Below are 20,881 nucleotides of genomic sequence, written 5' to 3'. Positions count from 1 at the left end.
CCTGGGCTACATAGTGAGCTCTTGTTCCAAAAGAGAAACAACAGAAAAGCTGGCTTTTGTGGAGTCCTGCTAGCTGGCCCTCCCTTCTCCCCCTGCAGCTGATCATCCTGGCCAACGGAGGCCCCCAGGCGCTGGTGCAGATCATGCGCAACTATAGCTACGAGAAGCTACTGTGGACCACTAGCCGTGTGCTGAAGGTGCTGTCCGTGTGTCCCAGCAACAAGCCGGCCATCGTGGAGGCTGGTGAGGACGGCGGCGGGCCGGGTGCCCTGCAGCGCGGGAAGGGTTGGGCTGGCCCTCACTAGGGTCCAGGCTGAGCCCCGTGTCCCCACCCAGGCGGGATGCAGGCGCTGGGCAAGCACCTGAGCAGCAACAGCCCGCGCCTGGTGCAGAACTGCCTGTGGACGCTGCGCAACCTCTCGGACGTGGCCACCAAGCAGGTGAGCGGGGCCCCACGTCCGGCGCAGGCTGTGGCCCCGCGGGGACCGTCCCTGGGGCCGGGGAGGCGGGAGGGGTGGTTTGCGCGTCTTCCGGCTGGGTTTGCTGGGTTCTGAGCCCCAGGGTGGCTTTGGGCCGCAGGCTGCACGGGGAGGGGCCGGCCGGGCGCCAGGCCCGAGCCCCGCACTTGTGCAGCCTCGGGGACAGCGTGCACCCCTGGCCGGGCCAGAGGGACTGAGGCTCCCGGGGTGGACGGTGCTCCTGGCCCAGCCGGGCTCCAGCCCCGCACCGTGGTCCCCGAGGCCAGTAGATGCGAGGCTCCCGCCTTGGTATTTGTGGACGTGGATCTGGCGTGGGGGCGCTGGGGGTGCAGCAGGGGCCCAGGAAGGGGGGGTGGACAGTGGTCAGCTGGCCCCTGAGGCACACCCCCCACGGTGTCCTCCTGTGCTGCCTGGGCCGGGTGAGGTGAGGGGACCTGCAAAGGCTGGAGCTCCGAGCAGGCCTGGGCCGGGGTCTGGGCCTCGCTCTTCGCCTGTGTGCAAGGCTGGCCTCTGACCTCGGTCCCGCCCTGCTCCCCGGGCTTCTGATGCCCTCTCCCAGGTGCCTGGAGATGGCCTAGGTGTGTGTTGGGCACGGTGCTGTGTCATCCCAGCACTCTGGGAGGCTGAGGCAGGACTGCAAGTCTGAGCTCAGCCTGGGCCACTTGACCGTGTCTCAGAATGAAAAACAAGGAAAGGGCTGAGGGCGTAGCTCAGCGTGAAGGCCTGGGTTCAGTCCCCAGTGCTGGGGGGCGGGGCACAGGCGCCAGGCTGCCCCACCCCCACGCCCACCCCGCCGTCCATCCGTCCGTCCGTCCGTCCCCAGGAGGGCCTGGAGAGTGTGCTGAAGACCCTGGTGAACCAGCTGAGCGTGGACGACGTGAACGTCCTCACCTGTGCCACGGGCACGCTGTCCAACCTGACCTGCAACAACAGCAAGAACAAGACGCTGGTGACGCAGAACAGCGGCGTGGAGGCGCTCATCCACGCCATCCTGCGGGCCGGCGACAAGGACGACATCACCGAGCCCGCCGTCTGTGCCCTGCGCCACCTCACCAGCCGCCACCCCGAGGCCGAGATGGCGCAGAACTCCGTGCGCCTCAACTACGGCATCCCGGGCATCGTGAAGCTGCTGAACCAGCCCAGCCAGTGGCCGCTGGTCAAGGTGGGGGCCTGGTGTGGCGGAGGGCAGGGGGCTCCTGCTGAGAGAGCCAGGAAGGGGGCCCAGGGCCAGGTGGCCCGGTCACCTGGGAGACATCCTGAGAGTGGGGGTCCCAGGGCCGCTTCTGCCGGCCGAAGTTTCCGCAGTGGGACTGTTAGATGAGAACAGGTGGACACCGGTCATCCCAGCACTCAGGAGGCTGAGGCGGGAGGATTGCCATGAGTTTGAGGCCGCCTTGGGCTGCATAGTGAGTTCAAGGCCAGCCTGCACTGCATAGCAAGACCCTGTCTCAAAAAACCAAAAAACAAAACAAAAAGAAACAAAAAACCTCACATTAAAAAGAGGGGCTGGGGATTTAGCTCAGTGGCAAAGCCGCCTGCCTGGCAAGTGCAAGGTCGTGAGCTCGATTCCTGGTACCGGAAGAAAAAACAAACAAAAAAAAGAAAATTTGGCCAAGTACAATAGTGCACTTCTGTAATCTCTCTAGCCCAGCTACACTGGAGACTGAGGCAGGAGGATCACTAGTTCATGGACAACTTTGCGAGACCCTGTCTCAAAAAAATTAAAGGCCTGTGGCTGTAGCTAGGGTGGACACTTGCCTGGCCTGTGTGAGGCCCTGGCTGTGTCCCCCAGTAGCACAAAAAGAATTAAAGACAAAAGAGTCTGTCGAGGGAAAACACAGCAGCATGTGATTGGCCTAGGAGCTTAGTCCCCGCTGCAAGGGCAGGGCAGGGACAGCGTTTCCAGCCAGGTGACAGTGACAAGTTAGGGGACACGTCACCTGCTCTGTGTTGACACCCTGGTGTCTCCAGATTTTTTTTTTAACTACGGGGCTGGAACCCAGTGCCCCATGCATGCCAGGCAAGTGCTTTACCACTGAGCTAAGCTTTGGCCCTCTTTATTTATTTATTTATTTATTTATCTTTTCCAGTACCGGGAATCGAACTCACTACCTTGCACTTGCCGGGCAGGTGCTGTGCCACTGAGTTAAATCCCCAGCCCCCAAGGCCCCCTTTAAATGTTATCTTGAGACGGATTCTTGCTAAATTGGCCAGGCTGGCCTTGAGCTTGCTATCCTCCTGCCTCAGCCTCTCAGTGGCGGGGTGATAGATGTGCACGGGCATGCTCGGCTCCCAGCTGACTTTCATTCTGGCCCGTCCGGCCTTTCGCCCAGCGCATCAAAGATGACAAGGTGCCATGAGCCGGGTCACAAGAGAAGGGTCTGTGTCCCGAGTTGCCCTGTGGGGGGCAGGTCCCATGCAGGCGTCACCTGGCAGGGCTTGGGCTCACCTTGGGCAAAGATGGGCGGGCGTCGGGGCTTGGAACAGCAGCTGACCGCGCTGTCAGGACCTTCCGCAGCCCTGAGTCGCTCGGTGTGTGACGTGCTGGTGTCCAGGGCCGCGGGTCCTGTCTGCCGAGGGGCGCGGAGGTGGCCACTCCCCGCCCTGTCTCTGGGGATGGCAGGGGTCACAGAGAGGGACTTCCTGCAGGCCACCATCGGGCTGATCCGGAACCTGGCGTTGTGCCCCGCCAACCACGCGCCACTGCAGGAGGCGGCCGTCATCCCGCGCCTGGTGCAGCTGCTGGTCAAGGCGCACCAGGACGCCCAGCGCCACGTGGCCGCGGGCACGCAGCAGCCCTACACGGTGAGGCCTGGGCCCCGCCACAGGCCTGGGGCTCGGGGGTCCTGAGGGTGAGGGGAGGAGGTAGCTCGGGCGCCGCTGACGCGGTCCCATTCGTGTCCCTCCCGCGGCGCAGGACGGCGTGCGGATGGAGGAGATCGTGGAGGGCTGCACCGGGGCCCTGCACATCCTGGCCCGGGACCCCATGAGCCGCATGGAGATCTTCCGCCTCAACACCATCCCACTCTTCGTGCAGGTGCGGGCGCCGGGCGGGGCGGGGCACGCCGAGCTGGTCTGCTGGGCAGCATGGCAGCTCTGGCCCGGGCATCTGGGGTCTTTGGAGCAGAGGGGCCACCTGGGAGGGCGCGCAGCTTTCCCAGTGCAGGAGCGCATCAGAGGGGGAAGGAAAACCCCTGAGATTCAGCCGCAGACATCCCAGTCCCGTGTCAGAGCTGAACTACAGTGGGGCGTGGTGGTGCACGCAGTCATCCCAGCACTCGGGAGGCTGAGGCAGGAGGATGGCTGGGAGTTAGAGGCCAGGCTGGGCTACGTAGTGAGTTCAAGGCCAGCCTGAACCTGCACAGCGAGACCAAAACCAACAAAATAACAAAGAAACAAGCTGGGAATGGTGCAAATACTATACAGAGGCTGGGGAATAAGTACCCGAGCCGGACCTGCCAGGCACACGGTGCCATCAGAGAAAGCTCCTCACATGGAGCAGGGCTGAGGCGTGGGCAGGGGCAGCCAGCACCTCTCAGGTGGCCCAGAAGCAAGCAGCAGGGACACCAGGGAGGCTGAGGCAGGGAGATGCTCCTCGGGGAGAGCTGTTTTCCACCGCCAAAGCGGCAAGGAGGAGAGCTGTGTGTGGCCCATGCCAGGCTCGTCCTGCCCGGCTGCCAGGTCTGCTGTGTGACAGAGGCCTGCGGGCGAGGGGCCTTCACAGCCTCTGCCTCTCCCGAGGAAGGCATTCCGCACTTGCCCCGAGCACTGGTGACTGAACCCCGAACCTGTGCCCTAAGCTGACCAGCCCATTTTTATTTTTATTGTTGAGACACGAGCTCCGTCAGTCCCCAAGTCGCCCATGCTGAGCTCAAACCTGCCATCCTCCTGCCTCAGCCTCCCCAGTGGGGGGTGACAGGCGTGCCCCCCCCCCTTCCCTGGCACCGCCCTCGTGGGCAGGGTGGGCGCCCCCGCCCTCACCCAGGCCCTGGCTGCCCCGCAGCTGCTGTACTCCTCGGTGGAGAACATCCAGCGCGTGGCGGCGGGCGTGCTGTGCGAGCTGGCCCAGGACAAGGAGGCGGCGGACGCCATCGACGCGGAGGGCGCCTCCGCGCCGCTCATGGAGCTGCTGCACTCGCGCAACGAGGGCACCGGTGAGCGCCGCGCCGGGCGGGCGGGGGAGGCGCCGGGTCCCAGCCCGGGCGGCGCCTGACGGGCTTTGCTCCCCTGCGCAGCCACCTACGCCGCCGCCGTCCTCTTCCGCATCTCTGAGGACAAGAACCCCGACTACCGCAAGCGCGTGTCGGTGGAGCTGACCAACTCCCTGTTCAAGCACGACCCGGCCGCCTGGGAGGCGGTGAGTGCGCCGGGTGGGCGTCCGCCGCCGAGGGTTGTGCCCGTTGCGCACTGCTCCAGCAGGCGCTCCGCGTTGGGGGAGGCTCCAGCCCTGCTTGGGCCGCAGGTCTTCTCCAGAGTGGGGTCGTCTCCTGCGACAGTTTACCTCAGGTAGAAGTAGTAGGCTGGCCTGTGTGTGGGTCTGTTTTTCACCTACAAAGGTAGCGACTTCCTTTCACCCAAGTGAATATATAGTAATAGGTTTGAGGGAGTGCACACATTTTGTTTTGTTTCTGAGTAAGTTCTCCCTGTGCAGTTAAGGCTGGCCTCGGACTCACTGTGTGGTCCAGGCTGGCCTTGAACTGCAGAGGATCCTGCTGCCTCAGCCTCCCTAGTGCGGGGGTTGCAGGTGTGCATCACCATGCCCGGCCTCCCCAATTTTTAAGCCCCTGCCGTGTCCTCTGTCCTGCAGGCCCAGAGCATGATCCCCATCAACGAGCCCTACGCTGATGGTGAGTGCGGTCGGGCCGTGTGTGCGCTCGCGTGCGCGTGTGTGCGTGTGTGCTCCCATATGCATGTGTGCAGCCTGGGGCCACCGTCTCCTCTCCCCTTGCACCCATTCTGGGCCCCGGGCGGGGGCTCGGCTCCAGCCCTGGAGTGGGAGGCTGAGGCTCTGGTGCCCGTCTGCCCGCAGACCTGGACGCTACCTACCGCCCCGTGTACCCGGGTGACGTCCCGCTGGACGCCCTGGACCACCTGGACGTGGACGGCGACTACCCCATGGACCTGCCCTACGGCGACGGCCTGCGGCCCCCGTACCCCACCTCGGACCACATGCTGGCCTAGGGCCGCTGCCCGCCTCCGCGCGTCTTGGCTTTGCCCGGGCTGCTTTCTAGGGTGCTGGGGAACCCCTGTGGGGTGCGGGGTGCCGGCCACCTGCCCGGGGGCCGTGCTTGGGGCGGGACACCCGGCTTGTGGGGGTGGCCCGGCCCGTGTCTGCGCCCGCGGCCTGGGTGAGGGGCACCGGTGAGCCAAAAAGTGCCTGAGCGGAGCGGGCGCATCCCCGCTGCACCGAGGTCCCGGGGCTCCCCGGCGGCCCCGGCCGCTGAAGCTTTAGACCCCTGCGTCCCGGCGCTGCTGCTTCCCAGGCGCTGGGTCCTCACTGCCCCTCCCCGCTGCTCAGACCCCAGGCCCGAAGGCCCAGAACCGGAAGCCCTGCTGGAAGCTCAGGGCCTGGGGGGCACGGGGAGCCCCTCTCCCGGCCTGTCCCCGGCCTGCAGGCCCAGAAGTGCTCTTGCTGACCCCTCTGGTGTGCGGTGAGGGGCTTCCTGTGCCCCGCGGTGGACCCCACCCCCTGCCCGTGGCGGGGGCCGGGCCTCGCAGGGTGTTGCTATCATCGCTTCCTGCCCTTGGTTCTTTGTGGGGTTTTTGTATCGACCAAAGCAAAGGAAATAAAAATCACACTCGAGTCACATAGGCATTGCGGGGCAGGGTGGGGGCGTGGCACCCTGCTGGGCAGGATCCCAGTGTTCCCCAGCTGGCAGGAGAGGACCAGGCGGCCCCAGGGAGAGGCCGTGGTCCATGAGTCATCCCAGCACTCTGGGAGGCTGAGGCAGGAGGGTCATTGCAAGTTCCAGGCTAAGCTGTGATACACGGTGAGACACTAAAAAACAAACAAACCCTAAAACGGAATCTTTCTACGTCTTGAGTGGCTGGGAACCCCAGAAAAAGCCACTCCATGAGGGTGCTGGCCCATTCTACAGATAGGAGTCTTGCTATATAGCCCAGGCTGGCCTTGAACGGGCAGCGATCCTCCTGCCTCAGCCTCCCAGGATGCTGGGATGACGGGCAGCATCACCTCACCTGGCTGCTCCTTACTCCTGAGGCTAAGCAAGCGCCCGCCTGCGTGGGGCCGGCCCTGAGGGTGCCGGCAGGGAGTCCACTGCCCCTCAGGGAGCAGACCCAGCCCAAGTCCCTGGGAGCCTGGTCAGTCAATGCCTTGGGTAGCCCAGCTGGGCAGGGAGTCCCTGGTGACTGCACCCTGGCCCGGCCCCAGTGTGTCACCGTGAGCTGTGGTCCTGAGAGGCCCTGCTGCCTGCACCCCTTCCCGGGCCCCAGGGCCCAGGGGCCCAGGTCCTGCGCGGCTCCTGAAGCGCAGGTCCCCACTCTGTGACCCTGACCCTTGAGAGAACGGCTGGGGACCCCACTGGGCTAGATGAGCCCCCTGGCCCTGATCTGCACCCCCACACACCTCCTTAAACTTCTGAGACGGGGTCTCAATAAGTTGTCCTGGCTGGGCTTGAGCTTGTCCTACCTCAGCCTCCCAAGTGGCTGGGCTGACAGCTGTGCACTGTCACCCCCAGCTTTGCTCCCCACTCTCCCCAGGGCTGGCGGCCCAGCTCAGGAGCTCGGGTGACAGCGGGGGACGCGGCGTCTGTCCCTGTCACCCGCAGCCCCTGGCAGGGCTCCTCCTGAGGCACAGGGACCCCGGTGGGGTCCCCTGGCTGTTGGGCACAGCGTCTGACGCCTGAGAGTCCTGTGTGGCCCTGCACCCTCAGGCCCAGGCCCTTTCTGGGTCTGGCTTCTACAGGAAGAGGAAGTGGGCAGGTGAACTGCAGAAGGAGCAATCCTGGTGCCACCTGGAGGAGGTGTCCCAGAGGAAGCTTTTCTGGTGGGGCCTGGGGACAGGGCAGCTCTGGGCTTGTTTGGTTATGACTTAAAGGACATCTGCCTGGAAGGCCCTGAACTTACCAACCCACAGAAGACTGGCAAAAGAAGACAGAGGGCAGCCCACACCTGTGATCCCAGCCCTAAGGAGGCTGAAGCAGGAGGATCATGAGTTCCAGTCCCACCTATCTCCCCCCTAGTATCTATCCTTTACTGTGCTGTTTGTTTATGCTTTGGGTTTGCTGAAGCTTGTGCATATTTATTTATTTGTTGAACTCGGCATCTCAAAGCTCCCAGAATGTTTTGAATGGCTCAGATGAAACACGGGAGGCTCCCACTGCTGGGGTCCAGAGGGCCTCCTGCCTCAGCCTCCCGAGCGGCTGAGACTGCAGGTGGGAACCACCAGGCACATGTGTTGAAATTCGTCCTTTTTCTTCCTCGCTGATGAAGTGAGGCAACGTGGTGGGAGCGTGGAGAGGAACCCTGGCGCCTGCCTCGCTGTCCTTGGAAGGGTGCGGGTCTGGACAGGGCTACAGGACCCTGGGGAGTTGGCTCTGGGACAGGGGTGGAGCGCGAGGGTGCAGCCTGAGCTGCACCTCAGCTTTTCTATTTAATTCTGAGATGAGGCCTTGTTAAGTTGCCCAGGCTGGACTCCAATTTAGGATCCTCTTGCCTCAGCCTCCTGAGTGCTAGGGCGACAGGCATACCCACCGCACCTGGCTCTCACTCCACAAATACCTATTGGGCGCCTAATTCGGGCCCAGAAAACCAAAGTGAGCAGTCGGGGTGTTGCGGCGCGGGCTCAAGGCCCGCAGAGCCAGGGGCAGGCGGCGCAGAGGGCGTCCCTGTCCCCGCCGGCCTCGAGCTTCCCGGCCTGGACAGCAGGGGGCGCCCGGACAGCGCCGGGGCCCGGGGTCGGGTCGGTGAGTGAGGCGGGTTCAGGGAGGAGGGCAGAGAAGTGGGGGCCTGGCCCCCGGCGCAGCGCACACCTGTCACTCCAGCACTCAGAGGCTGAGGCAGGAGGATCCCGTGAGGCCCAGGCCAGCCTGCACTACATAGTGAGGCCCTGTCTTAAAAAGGGGTTGGGGGGGGGTAAAGGTGTTCGATGCCCACGCACCCACTCCCCCAGGACCTGAGCGCGATGAGCTCAAACTTGGACCAAGAAAAAATTTTTAAAAAGGGCTGGGATGCAGTTCGGTGAGAAGCCTGGAGTCCAATCCTCTGCCATAAAAAAGAAGAAACCGAAGGACAAAAAAGGCGGGAGCGGGGGCGGTTCCCGCGGACGGTAGTGGCCGGGTCCTCGGAGCCCCTTCCCTGCCGCTGCGCTGCGCGGTTGCCCTGGTTGCGGACTGCGGGACTGGCCTGGACCGGGCGCAGTCCTGGGTGAGCGCCCCGCGCCTCGAGTGGGGCAGCCGAGGGTCTCCGCCCTCGCGCACCTCTGCGGCGGCGCTGCCCCCTGGTGGCCGGGCGGGAGGGCCCTGCCTCACCTGCTCGCCTCTTTCCATCACCGCCTCCCTGGGGCATCTCCTGAGGCCCGGGGCCCACAAAAAATTGCAGGCGAGGCCCCTCCATGCCCGAATCACTCCAGACGTGGGGCTCGTGACAGGCTCTACCCCCAGCCGCACCCCAGCCCTTCTTACTTGATTTTGAGACTGGGTTTTTGCTAAGTTGCCTAGGCTGGCTGGGGATTTGTGATCCTCCTGCCTCAGCCTCCTGAGTAGCGGGGGCCAGAGCCCAGGGATGCTTTACCACAAAGCTGCATCCCCAGGCCTTTTTTTAGTTTTTATTTTTTGAGACAGGGTTCCACTATGTAGCCCAGGCAGGCCTCCAACTCCTGGGAACCCTCCTGCCTCAGCCTCTGACTGCTAGTGTCACAGGCGTGCACCACCATGCTGGGCTAGGACTGACCTTTCGTTAAAGGGCAGATTAATTAATCTCTGGGCGTGGGTGAGGGCTTGAGGGGTGCAGGCCAAGGAGGTGAGTTGGACTCAGGGTTCAGCCCCCAACACCAGCTCCCTGCCGTGTCTCCGAACTTGCTGGAGTCCGAGCTGATCTCCCCCGCAAGCCCAGGCCGGGTGAAGGTGCGCGTGTGCGCGGTGTGTACCACAAGCTGAGAAGGACCCTTCCAGGAACACGGCCTCAGCCTGGGACACAGAGGGAGGCAGGTCAGCAACACTGGAGAAACATTTAAGAGAGAAGTTCGGCCAGGTGTGGCCATGCACACATGTGATCCCAGCTACTAGGGAGGCTGAGGCAGGAGGGTCTCAAATTCCAGCCCAGCCTGGGCAACCCAGTGATTTAACAAAACCCTGGTTCCAAATAAAGAATGAGAAAGGAAAGAAGGCTGGCAGTGGCTAACTTCCGGGGCCCTGAGTTCATCTTGGGCGAGGGCGGGAATCCTGCAGAGCTCAGGGGTCGGGGATTGAGAAGGAAAACGTGCGCCTGGGATATAGCTCAGCGGCCTAAGCGCTTGCCTGGCAAGCAGAGGGTCCTGAGTTCGATTCCTGGTACCAAAGAAAGAAAAGGAAAACGTGTATGGGCAGCGACAGTGGCCAGCGCCCTCTCCCCCCGGACTCACCCTCAGAGGCCAGGCGGCCGGAGGAGCTGGTCCGGACACAGCCGGCTCTGTGCCCCTGGGTGACTCAAGCGCTCACTGCAGCTGGCCCCGGCCGGAGCCACCCAGAGGCCTGTGAGTCTGCGCATGCTCCAGCCCAGGAGGGGCGGGGCCTTCCTAGGGTGCTGATTTGCATGGGCTTTGCATATTATTTGCATAGGCTCCTCCGGATGGGTCCTTGCTGGCTGGTGGGCCGGGGCCACGCTTGCCTTCTACCCCGCCCTCAAAACTGCGGAGGTGACTGCAGCGCCCCCTTGGGACAGGGCTCCCAGTCACACTTTCCCTTGGGGGCCTTGCGCTTGGTCGCTTTGGTTGGTTGGTTGTTTTTAAGACAGTATTCTGCTGTGCAGTTCAGGCTGGCCTGGAACTTGGGGCAATCCTCCTGCCTCAGCCTCCTAAGTGCACCCACACACACCGTATACACCCGCTTTCTGGGCCACCCGTGTGAACTGCCCATCTCTGGGTGCTCCCGGTGTCACACAGCGATTCATGAGCCGTTTGCCTTCCTGGGGTCCTCACTTTGGCCCTGGGGATTCTGCAGGGAGGGCCGTGTGGTCCCTGCCCTGTGTCCCCCGGCTGGGGAGGAGGCGACTGAGACCCTGGGCATGGGGAGCCACCTGGGGCCTGTGGGATGGAGTGGCCAGCACGGGGCAGTAAGGACCACAGCTCTGGGCACCAGGACCCCGGGCCAGCAGGGCCAAGGCTCCCGGATAGGGCAGTGGCAGGGCCGGTCTTCTGCTTTTGCCTTTTATGCTGGGGGGGGGGGCTTGAAAGTTAAAACCAGGGACAGCACAGCTTGATTTATCTTTTCTAAAATTTACCTTAAATGGGGTGTGGTGGTGTCATCCCAGCACTCCAGGAGGCTGAGGCGGGAGGATGGTAAATTTGAGCCCAGCCTGGGCAACTTAGTGAGATCCTCATCAAAGTAAAAAATAAAAGTGCCGGGGGTGTAGCTCTGTCCGAAGCCCTGGGTTCACTCCCCAGTGCGCCAAAAAGCAAAGATTACAGACAGCTGGGGACCCCGCCTAGGGGCACTCGGGGGCTGAGCCCGTCCACACCTCCCCGGCCCGGCCCTGCCCCCTCCTTCCCCCAGGCAGTGACACAGTCTGTGACGGTGGGACTGAGTTTATTTGACTTTGTTTTTCTCGGAACAGAGCCGGGCTGGCCCGAAGCTGGGTCTAGGGGCGCTGGTCCGGGTCTTCCGCGCTGCGCCGGCCGAAGTCCATCCACCCGTACGCCGCCTCCTCCTCCGCCCACGGCCCCTGCTTCTTGGATAGGTCTGGGAGGCGACAGACAGCGGGGCTGTGGGGGCACCTGGCACCGGGAACAGGGCCAGGGCCAGCGACGGGTGCGGTCAGCAGCTCCTACCTGTGCCGAGGTGTGGGGGGCCCTGGGGCTCCAGCTGTCTCCGGTGGGCAGATGCCAGGCCTGGCAGGCCCCTGCCAGTCTCCAGGTCCAAGGGTCCATCCTGTGGCTGGGAGCGCGGTCTCCAGGAGGCCTCGGACAGGGCAGCCAGGGCCAGCATCACGGCCAGCGTGCAGGCGTACAGTCGGGGCATGGCGCCTGCGGGGAGAGGGGCTCCGTGGTGACTGTCCCCACGCGGGCCCAGAGGCCTCCCCCTTAGCACCACTGCTTCACGATCTAGAGCAGTTGGCCGGGCGCAGTGGTGTGTGCCTGTCATCCCAGCACTCCGGGAGGCTGAGGCAGGAGGATCTCCCCAACCTGGGCAGCTTAGTGACTTAGGGAGACCTTGTCTCAGTGAGTTATAATAACCTAGCTCCTGGGCTTCACTCTACCTCAGGTGCCCACGTGGCTTGTGGCCATCATGGGGGGCCATTTTCAGACCTGGCACAGTGCCATCCTTGTGGAAAGTCCTCTGGGCCAAGCTGGTCTAGGAGAGCGTTGGAGATGGGGTCCAGGGTGATGCTGGAGCGGGTCCTTGTCACCCCTCGGGCCGGGAGGGTACCAGCCCCAGCTTGGTGCTGTGGGCCTGACTCTGACAGTGTCTGGGGCCCTGACGGGCCGGGCCAAGGTCCCCACCGCGTCTCTCACCTGCAGAGCGGGGCGGCAGCTCGAGCTGTCCGGGAGGAGGTCGCTCTGTTCTGCCCGTGGCCTGGCGCCTTATAAAGCTCCTCCCGCGGTGACAGCGAGGGGTGTGGGCGCAGGTACCAGCGGAGCCGTCCCCTCCCCACCTGTCACGAGCCTCGGTCCCGGGCGGGGGTGGCAGGGCGGGGGCTCCACACAGGTCCTGGGGTCGGAGGCCTGGCGCTGCGGCCCGGCTGTGGGGGAGGCGAGGAGATGGACCCGGCGACCCCAGCTCTCCAGAACGCGCGGAGGGCAGCAGGTGCGGCCTGGGGCGCTGCATTGATCCCCAACTCTGCAAACACGCCGTGCGCACTTATCAGGGGCAATGGGCCGTGGGCTGACGCCTGACCTTCTCCAGGGCCCGGCCGCGGGAAGCCCTGGGCTCCTGCCTTCCCTCCCAGCCTCTCTGCAGGGCTGGATTTCGCCTGTGGCTCCCCAAGGCCCCTTCTTGCTCGCCTACCCCAGCCAATGCAGCACCCGCCTTTCTCCTTTTTTGTATTTTTGAGGCAGGGTCTCGCTCTGCAGTTCCGGCTGGCCTTGAGCTCACTGTGTAGCTCAGGCAGGCCTCAAACTTCCAGTGATCCTCCTGCCTCAGCCTCCTGAGCGCTGGGATTACAGGCCTGTGCCACCACGCCTGGCCACCCCTCATTTCAGACGGCTTAGCTTTGCTTTAAGGAGAGACAGGAAACTGCACAGAGCACCCACAGTTTAGCATTGTGGACACACAGCCCAAACATGGCCAGCAAGCTGACCACAGCGTTTGCCAAAGAGGCACCAGAGTCTGGTACGCTGAGGGTTTGAGGCCACCCCGGGCTGTCCAGAGAGGCCCACCTTGTCTGAAAGCAGCCCCAAAGGAAACGGATAAATAGAGGAGGACGGCGCCTGCGTCCTCCTCACACAGCAGTCCTGGCTGTGCTCGGGGCAGAGGCAGGGAGTGCCAGGCTGTTTCACCCCTCCCTCAGGACCGGAAGTCCCCGGGTTCCTGCTCCGTCATCGCCTCTCTGCAGGGGTTTCGGTGCCCACGGCTGCTGGATGGCCCGTGGTACCCACACTTGCACCAGCTTTTTTTCTGTCTTTTTGAGACAGGGTCTCGCTATGCAATTCAGGCTGGCCTTGAGCTCACTTTGTAGCCCAGGCTGGTCTCGAACTCACAAGGATCCTCCTGCCTCAGCCTCCCGAGCGCTGGGATTACGGGTGTGCACCACCATGCCCGGCTTGCACCAGCTTTGAGGCGGATGAATGGGCGATACAGATGCAAGCTGCAGTATCCATGGCAACTGGCAGCCAACTGCTCCAGTGGGTACCATGGAGTCCCGGGCAGGACGGTGACTCAGCAGATGGGATGCAGGAGCATCTCCAGAAACAGCGCAGGCAGCGTGACAATGGGTGGAACCGCAGAGTCTCAGAGAGGGAAGGGCTGGGGGTTTCAGGGAAGTGGGGAGCAGCTCCGTCCCCAAGTGCAGGGATCGCAGGGGTGGGCCCAGGGCGCCCCCCATCCCTGGGGGCTGGGGATGCTGCTGTTGCTGTGGTAACGGGGGTTACAGACTTTGGGGGAGGAGCTGGGCATGGTGGCACATGCCTGTAATCCTTGCACTCAGGAGGCTGAGGCAGGAGGATTGCTGCAAGTTAGAGGCCAGTCCAGGCTCTGTAGCGAGACCCTGTCTCAAAAAACCCAAAAGGAAACAAACAAGTAAAAAAACAAAAGAAAGGGGGCTGGGGATTTAGCTCAGGGGCATAGCATCTGCCTGGCAAGCACAAGGTCATGAGTTCGATTCCCGGTACCTGAGAAAAACAAACAAACAAACAAACAAACAAGCTTCGGAGGAACCCAGGATGTCACAGAGCTCCAGGCTTGGTTTCTGCTGGAGGCCGGGACCGTGGCCTGGCTGATGATCTTGTTCCTGTCTACTGGAGGCCACGGTGGTGGGGGGCGGTCACTGCGGCCCGACGGAGCCTGCAGAGGCCCGGGCTCCTGGGTGTCAGCTGCTGGGGGGCAGAGGGCCCAGAGCCAGCGGGGCCAGGCTTGGATCCCAGCTCCGCCGCAGTCTCACAGGGTGATGGGAAAAATCCTTGTCCTTGAACACGCGTGCTGAGCAGTTTAGCAGCTTAGCAAGGCCCTGTCTCAGACCAAAAATGAGAAAGGGCTGGGATGGAGCTCAGTGTGAAGGCCCTGGGTTCAGTCCCCAGTAAAGCCAAAAAATAAGTAAATACAGCCCCTGTTTTAAATTGCCCAAGGAGCCGGGCGTGGTGGCGCGCGCCTGTAATCCCAGCACTCAGGGAGATACGAATAAAAATTTAAAAAAGGAAAAATAAAAAAATCCAGGGACAGTGGCCCACCCCTGTGATCCCTGCACTTGGGAGGCTGAGGCAGGAGGATCACTGCAAATTCAAGTCAAGCCTGGGCAATATAACAAGACCTTGCCTCAAAAAAAAAATAGAAAAGAAGGAAAAAACCGCTTGAATGAATGCACCATTGCGGGCCCCTGGCTCCTAAGCAGCAAAGGGGCCTGGAGCTGGGGCAGGCGTCCACGGATGTAGCCCAGGCTGGACTTGAATTTGCAGTGATCCTCCTGCCTCAGCCTCCCAAATGCAGGAATCCCAGGGGTGGGCCACTGCCCCTGGATTTTTTTATTTTTCTTTTAAAAATTTGTATTCATATCTGCAGTGCATAACAAACACATTCATGGCAGGGAACTGGAGGACACGTGTGGCATCGGGTGCTTCTCTTCCCTCTCCCGTCCCCCTCCCAGGTCCCAGCGCGTCCCCAAAGTCTGCCTCCCTGTTCTCCCTGTTCTGTCCTCTGTTTTGCTCTTTAAGTTGTTTATACCTCGGGCTGCTCATGTGAGAGAACTCGTATACTTAACTTACGCGTCTGATTATTTCACTTAAAATTATGGATGCCAGCTGGGCATGGTAGTGCACACCGGTCATCCCAGCACTTGGGAGGCTGAGGCAGGAGGATCGTTGCGAGTCTGAGACCAGTCTGAGCTACAAAGTGAGCTCAAGGCCAGTCTGAACTGCATAGCGAGACCCTGTCTCAAGAAGACCAAAAAAAAAAAAAAAAAAATTATGGATTCCAGGTGGGGTGTGGTGGTGCACGCCTGTCATCCCAGCACTCGGGAGGCTGAGGCAGGAGGATCACTGGGAGTTTGAGGACAGGCTGGGCTACATAGTGAGTTCAAAGCCAGCCTGAACAACAGCGGGACCTTCTCTCCAAACAATAAAATGAAATAAAACTTCCTGTTTTAAACAAAACTCCACTAGGACCTCTTGATATTCAAGTTTTACTTATTTACTTATTTGCTTAGTTGGTTTGAGACAGGGTCTCTCTGTGTAGCCCAGGCTGGCCCTGAGCTCCTGGGCTCCTGGGCTGGGGCATCTGGGACACTGGACCGGCAGGCATGTGTGCAGGCTGCTGTCCCCGAGGACGGCGGCCGCGAATCGTGTGCTGGACGCGGAGCGTCCCGACTTTGTTAAGTGAGGGTCGATGAAGTGGTCCCGGCGATCCCCAGCCCTGCGGCCCTGCCCCTGCGGGGTCGCAGTCTCCACACGCAGCCTCCTCCACGGTCCCCGCTCGTCCCGTGCCGCCGGGGGAGAACCGAGGTCTTGACGCACGCGGTAACGGCAGGGTCTGCTCCACCTGCACTGACTTTTCAACCACTTCCTGTTTTTAACCCAGCTCCGCGCGGTGGCTGTAGGTCAAGCAGGAAGGAGGACGATTGAAGAGGATTTAAACTGTGACAGGCGGTGCGGGCTGCGGGCTGGGTGACGGGGCGGGTGGGCGGGAGGAGAGCGATGTGTTTCAAAGGAGTTTGAAGCCTCATTAATCAAAGCGAGAGGCTCGGAAGAGACAGGTTCTGCACGCCGGTGCCCGGGAGCCTTTGTTAGTCTCTGAGCTTGGAAAAGCGCTGGGCTGGAAACGAGGACGGTGATGAGGGTTCTGGGCTGCAGGCTTTTTTTTTTTTGGTTTGTTTTTTGAGACAGGGTCTCACTATGTTGTTCAGGCCGGCCTTGAACTCACTGTGTAGCCCAGGCTGGCCTCAGACTCGCAGCAACCCTCCTGCCTCAGCCTCCCAAGTGCTGGAATGACAGGTGTGTGCCACCACATCCAGCTAGCTATTGATGATTCTTTTCTTTCTTTTCTTCTTTTTTCTTTTTTGTACTAGGGATTGAGCTCAGGTCCTTTGCACTGAGTTCAACCTCCACCCCTATTTTAAAATTTGGAGACAGAGTGTCTCGGGTACTTTTCTCTCTTGCTGAAAGAAAATACCGGCTGCCTAAAATTAAGGAAGGAAGGAAAGGTTTATTTAGCTCACAGTCTGTGGAGGTTTCAGCCCGTACTTGGTTGGCTCCGGGCAGAGGGGCACATGGCAGAGGGCAACAGTTCATGAGGCAGAACAGCAAAGCAACAAGGGCAAAAGGGCAGGCGTGGCAGAGCTAGCACGCCTCTCTCCCTCCCTTACATTGTAAGCCCGCGACCCCCACCCAGGGAGCGTGTAACACTCACATAATCTCCACACCCTCCTCTTGCACAGGCTCAGGATGGATACAAAGTAAGCACCCTGGCTTCCTGCTGAGTCACACAGTTAACCTAAACTTCTCAAATTGACACAATGAACAACATCCCAGGAGGGTAAGGGCAGGTCCTTCTCAGCCCAGGATGCAGAGCTGCTGAGTCACTTAGCCAAACCTCCAGATTCCCCAAGTTGACACAATGTACCAACCATAACACAGGGTCTTGCTAAATCCTTGAGTAGCCCAAGCTGGGCTCAAACTTGCAATCCTCCTGCCTCAGCCTCCCAGACTGCTGGGATGACAGATGTGCACCACCAGGCCCAGCTCCAACGTTACATTTTGTAGAGTTAAGAACTTAGTCATTGTGATCGTGTGTTGTGGAGTCAATGTTTGGAGAGGACATTTTCTTTTTGTTCTTAGATGTTTTCAAAGGTCTTTGTACCTGGGCACTCTTCAGCAATGCCCCATGAGCTAAGCTCCCGGGCCTTTCAAGATCCCTAGGAATGCATTTGGGAGGCTGAGGAAGGAGAATCACTGCAAGTTCGAGGCCAGCCTGGGCTACCTAGTGAGTTCAAGGCCAACCTGAAGTACATATGTAGTACATGGACTACATACCCTGTGTCAAAATTTTAAAATAGGGCTGGAGGTTTAACTCAGTGCAGACTGTCTCAGCAAACCAAAAAATGAAAAAGAAAAAAAAGTGCTCTTGATGGCACAGGAAACTGCTTCTACACTAATTCCACAAGAGGGCACCAGTGAGGCACTAAGCAAGAGCCTGCTGTGCTCCCTGAATCAACTGTGTGATTTTCACAGGAATGGACAGCCATGAATAGGTTTCGGTGGTGTTTGCAGATTCCTGTGGTTTTAGCTGGTTAGTTTTTATCTTCCTAATCACCATTTGAAGAAATGTCTGTCCATGCCATTCCTGTGGCACAGGATAGGTGTGGGGGGCGCTGGGAGCCGGAAGGTGGTCATCTTCACCCTCACCCGCACCCCTGTGGGTCTCAGTATTCACATCTAAATCTTTTTTTTTTTGGCGAGACAGGGTCTCCCTATATAGTTCAGCCTGGCCTTGAACTCACTATGTAGCCCAGGCTGACCTTGAATTTGCAGCAATCCTCCTGCCTCAGCCTTCCAAGTGCTGGGATTAGACCAGTGCTACCACCATGCCCAGTTCTTCATGCCTAAATCTTAACCTGTAGCTAAGGACACTGCAAGCTCACTTGTCATCTCCGGCCCTTCTCCTCTACTTCCTGTCACAAACCCTCCAAGGTGCCTCTGGCCTGCCCCCTGGGCCCAAGCCCAGCCCCCCTCCTGGCCTCACATGGTGCCCACTCCACAGCCTTCCCAGCGCCTGGCAGAGGGTGTCACAGTCCCCAGATCCTCTCCCCAGCACGAGGCACATTGCACAGGTGCTCAGACCTCTCAGGAACCGGAGTCTTCCAGTCTGTGGGGAGAGCAGGCCAGGGTCGTGCTGGGTTTGAGGCCGCACTGCCTCTGGCCCTGGGGACTCCCACCTCTAACCACGGGCTGGAGGCTGGTGCTCCGGGTCCCTCAGCTTGGAGACCACGCAGGGCAGGCCCAGGGCTGACTTCCTGCTGCTCACAGATGCTGAGCCTGAGGGCCGAGCGCTCGCCCAGCACGGGAACTGTCGCCGGTTCCCACTGACAGAGCAGACGCTCTGGCACACCTCGCTGTGGTTCCTCTGGTGGCGCCAGGCCCACTCTTGCAGTTCCTTGAGACTTTACCCAGAATGCAGGGACAACACTTGGCTTTTCTGCCAGGTGTGGTGATGCAGACCTGTAACCCCAGAATTTAGGAGGCTGAGGCAAGAGGATCACTGCAAGTTTTGGGCCAGCCTGGTCTCCAAAGTGAAATCAAGGCACGTCTGAATTGCAGACCCTCTGTCAACCCCCCTACAGCCTTCCTGGTGGTACTAGAGCCTACACGCACGGCCTTCACACTCAGCCATCTCCCCAGACCTCCGTGGGCCAGGGGCCGGCGATGCCCCAGCTGACACTTTCAATCCTCCTGCCTCAGCCTTGAGTCGGGACGATAGGCCTGTGTCACCACATCCAGCTGAAGAAGTCGGAGAAGCCCGTCATCAGGGATCTCTGTTTGAAGGTAGCATTCTCCAACTCACGCCCTACCCTAGTACAGCTCCGCACCTTCTTCCTGGAGTTCAGGACCCTCAAGCAAAGCAGCTGGGTCAGACAAACAGCCGGGCTGCCCGCCTCTGCTTCCTTCAGACCCGAGATGGACCACCCAGAAAGTACAAGCAGCAGGCCAGGCATTTCTGAAAACAACTTTTATTTAAATAAGGGCTTAAATACATTACACAACATCAGAACTGGGAGAAAGGAAACCAGAGCCAGTGTTACTTCACACCACTGCTAGAAGCGGGTTGCAAGCTCTGTAGATGGCTGTACTGGCCACGTCCGGCCGTGCTCTTGTCAGAAATTTACTGCACCGGGCTGGCCTCTCATGCTGGGATGTGACGTCCCTCAGCTAGGATGTCTGGCCCCGAAGACCTTGGTGGCCAGCGGGTCATGTTACCACCGCGCTGGAGGGAGGGCGACCGAGCTCTCTCACCTGGCTGGGTTGGACTCCGGGGCTCTCGGCCACCAGAGGGTCCTGCTGGAGGCGCAGCCACCTCACCCCTCTCTCCTGGGTCACTGGGGCCGCCCGGGGGACCTTCTAGGGGCAGGGACTGTGCAGAGGGAGCTCCTGGCTAGACATCGCTGCCCGAGGTCTTGGGGCTCTGCTGAAACATCCCGGTACTGCTGTCCCAGCCGCACACTGCCCGCTGCCCACCGCGTGAGCTCTGTTCAAATGAGGGACTTCCACACTAGACAGCATGGCTCTTCTCAGTTTATTGCATGGAGGAGTTACACTAGTCCAAGCGAAAGTGGACCCCAATGGTTACATTATACAAGCCGTGAGGTTTTTAAACTTGTGAGGAGGGACTGAAGGGGCGTTCTACTCATGGCAAGGAAATCCTCACTTAAGCTTCAACGAGCCACAAGCACTTAAAACCCATGAACCTTCAGCTGATCGTCCTTAGCCAGTCCGATCTGCAAAGAGAAAAGGGTAAGCTTTAGCAGAGGAAGAGAAGCCAGGCTCCTCCCACCCCAGCCCTGGTACTCCGCCCCCACCCTATGGCTCCCTTAAATCTGATCTCAGGCAAAGATGGGGACAGGAAACCCGAAATCTCCACATCGAAGACAAATGCTGCAGCACCATTTTAGTACTGAGCAAAGCCCTGATTTTCTTTGTCCTCTTTGAAATCCAGAAACCCAGCAGCTGACTGGTTTTGTGGGTTTTTTGAAAGTGCTGGGGATCAAACCCAGCGTCTTGTGCCTGAGGCAAGAACGCTACCACTGAGCCACATCCCCAGCCCTGCTGAGGGGTTTTAGCAGGTCCACACCCAACTCAGATTTCCAGATTTTTTTCTGAGGAAGGAACTGGGAATTGAACTCAGGACCTTGCTCTTGCCAGGCAGTCACTTGTGCCACTGAGCTATACCCCCGGCAGGCAGCTTATATTTCTAAGAGCGAAACAAACCACAACACACAGCCAGGCTCCTTCTGTGGCTGGTCCACCAACTACAGACTCAAGGGCTGTTGGGCTCAGCTGCAAGGCGCGAACTTCTACACACGCAGCAGAAACGGAACGGTCAGGCCCCCAGCTTACCTCTACCAGGAACTGGCATATGTTCTTGCGCTGGTCACCCTGGAGCTGGATCACTTCTCCATATTCTGGATGCTCGATGACAGTACCATTGCAGGCAAATTTCTGCGAGCGCAGAGCGAGAACAAGTCAGCCTGGGACGGCCCGGGGCTGTCGCTTCCGGCTCGCGCGCTCTTCGGCCAGAGCAACCCGGCTTTCCCGCCCTTCCGCCCGGGACCCACCTTCTTAAACGCCTTCACCAGTTTCTTTTTATCGTAATCATCAGCGATCCCTTGGACAGTGGTAAGGGTCTTCCTGCCGTTTCTCTGTTGGATTCTTATATGGATATAATCCTCAGTGCCGGCAGGAAGCAGGTCATCACCCTTACTTGCATCAGCAAAGGGGTCTGGAAAGAGAAGGGCAGCGTTCACGGAGATCGCCGGGCCCGGGGCCGATCGGACGCGGGCCCCGCTGCAGTCCGGGCCAGGTCACCCCGGGACAGCCGCGGGCCGGGCCC

General features: G+C 60.5%; 3 protein-coding genes across 3 annotated transcripts in view; 1 reads left to right on the top strand and 2 right to left on the bottom strand.

Annotated features, from left to right (window-relative positions):
• Jup (junction plakoglobin) overlaps positions 1-6,286 on the top strand; it is a gene marked incomplete at its 5' end in the record, with an annotated part of 11,098 nt that extends 4,812 nt beyond the window's left edge. Inside the window, 9 exon segments of the mRNA XM_013519431.1 lie at positions 99-243; positions 337-440; positions 1,303-1,641; positions 3,129-3,284; positions 3,397-3,516; positions 4,483-4,633; positions 4,715-4,836; positions 5,287-5,326; positions 5,509-6,286. Coding sequence (XP_013374885.1) covers positions 99-243; positions 337-440; positions 1,303-1,641; positions 3,129-3,284; positions 3,397-3,516; positions 4,483-4,633; positions 4,715-4,836; positions 5,287-5,326; positions 5,509-5,660 — 1,329 coding nt within the window. The 3' untranslated portion in view covers positions 5,661-6,286.
• Positions 6,287-11,273: 4,987 nt separating this feature from the next.
• On the bottom strand, positions 11,274-12,181 carry Gast (gastrin). The gene is made up of 3 exons (XM_005394625.2): positions 12,148-12,181; positions 11,464-11,658; positions 11,274-11,374 (listed from the first exon to the last, which is right to left on the bottom strand). The coding sequence occupies exons 2-3, from the start codon at positions 11,651-11,653 to the stop codon at positions 11,274-11,276; spliced, it is 291 nt and encodes a 96-aa protein (XP_005394682.1). The 5' UTR covers positions 11,654-11,658; positions 12,148-12,181.
• A 6,807-nt stretch (positions 12,182-18,988) lies between these two features.
• On the bottom strand, positions 18,989-20,770 carry Eif1 (eukaryotic translation initiation factor 1; the record flags this gene model as incomplete). Its single annotated transcript, XM_013519437.1, is given in 3 exon segments — positions 18,989-19,769; positions 20,389-20,490; positions 20,607-20,770. Coding segments are annotated over 3 exon segments (311 nt in total), but the record flags the coding sequence as incomplete, so codon positions are not given.
• Between the last annotated feature and the right edge of the window lie 111 nt (positions 20,771-20,881).

The sequence above is a fragment of the Chinchilla lanigera genome, unplaced genomic scaffold, assembly GCF_000276665.1.
Source record: "Chinchilla lanigera isolate Chin_1 unplaced genomic scaffold, ChiLan1.0 scaffold00050, whole genome shotgun sequence".
Taxonomy (NCBI): Eukaryota; Metazoa; Chordata; class Mammalia; order Rodentia; family Chinchillidae; genus Chinchilla; species Chinchilla lanigera.
This window is presented reverse-complemented; position numbering and strand designations above follow the sequence as displayed.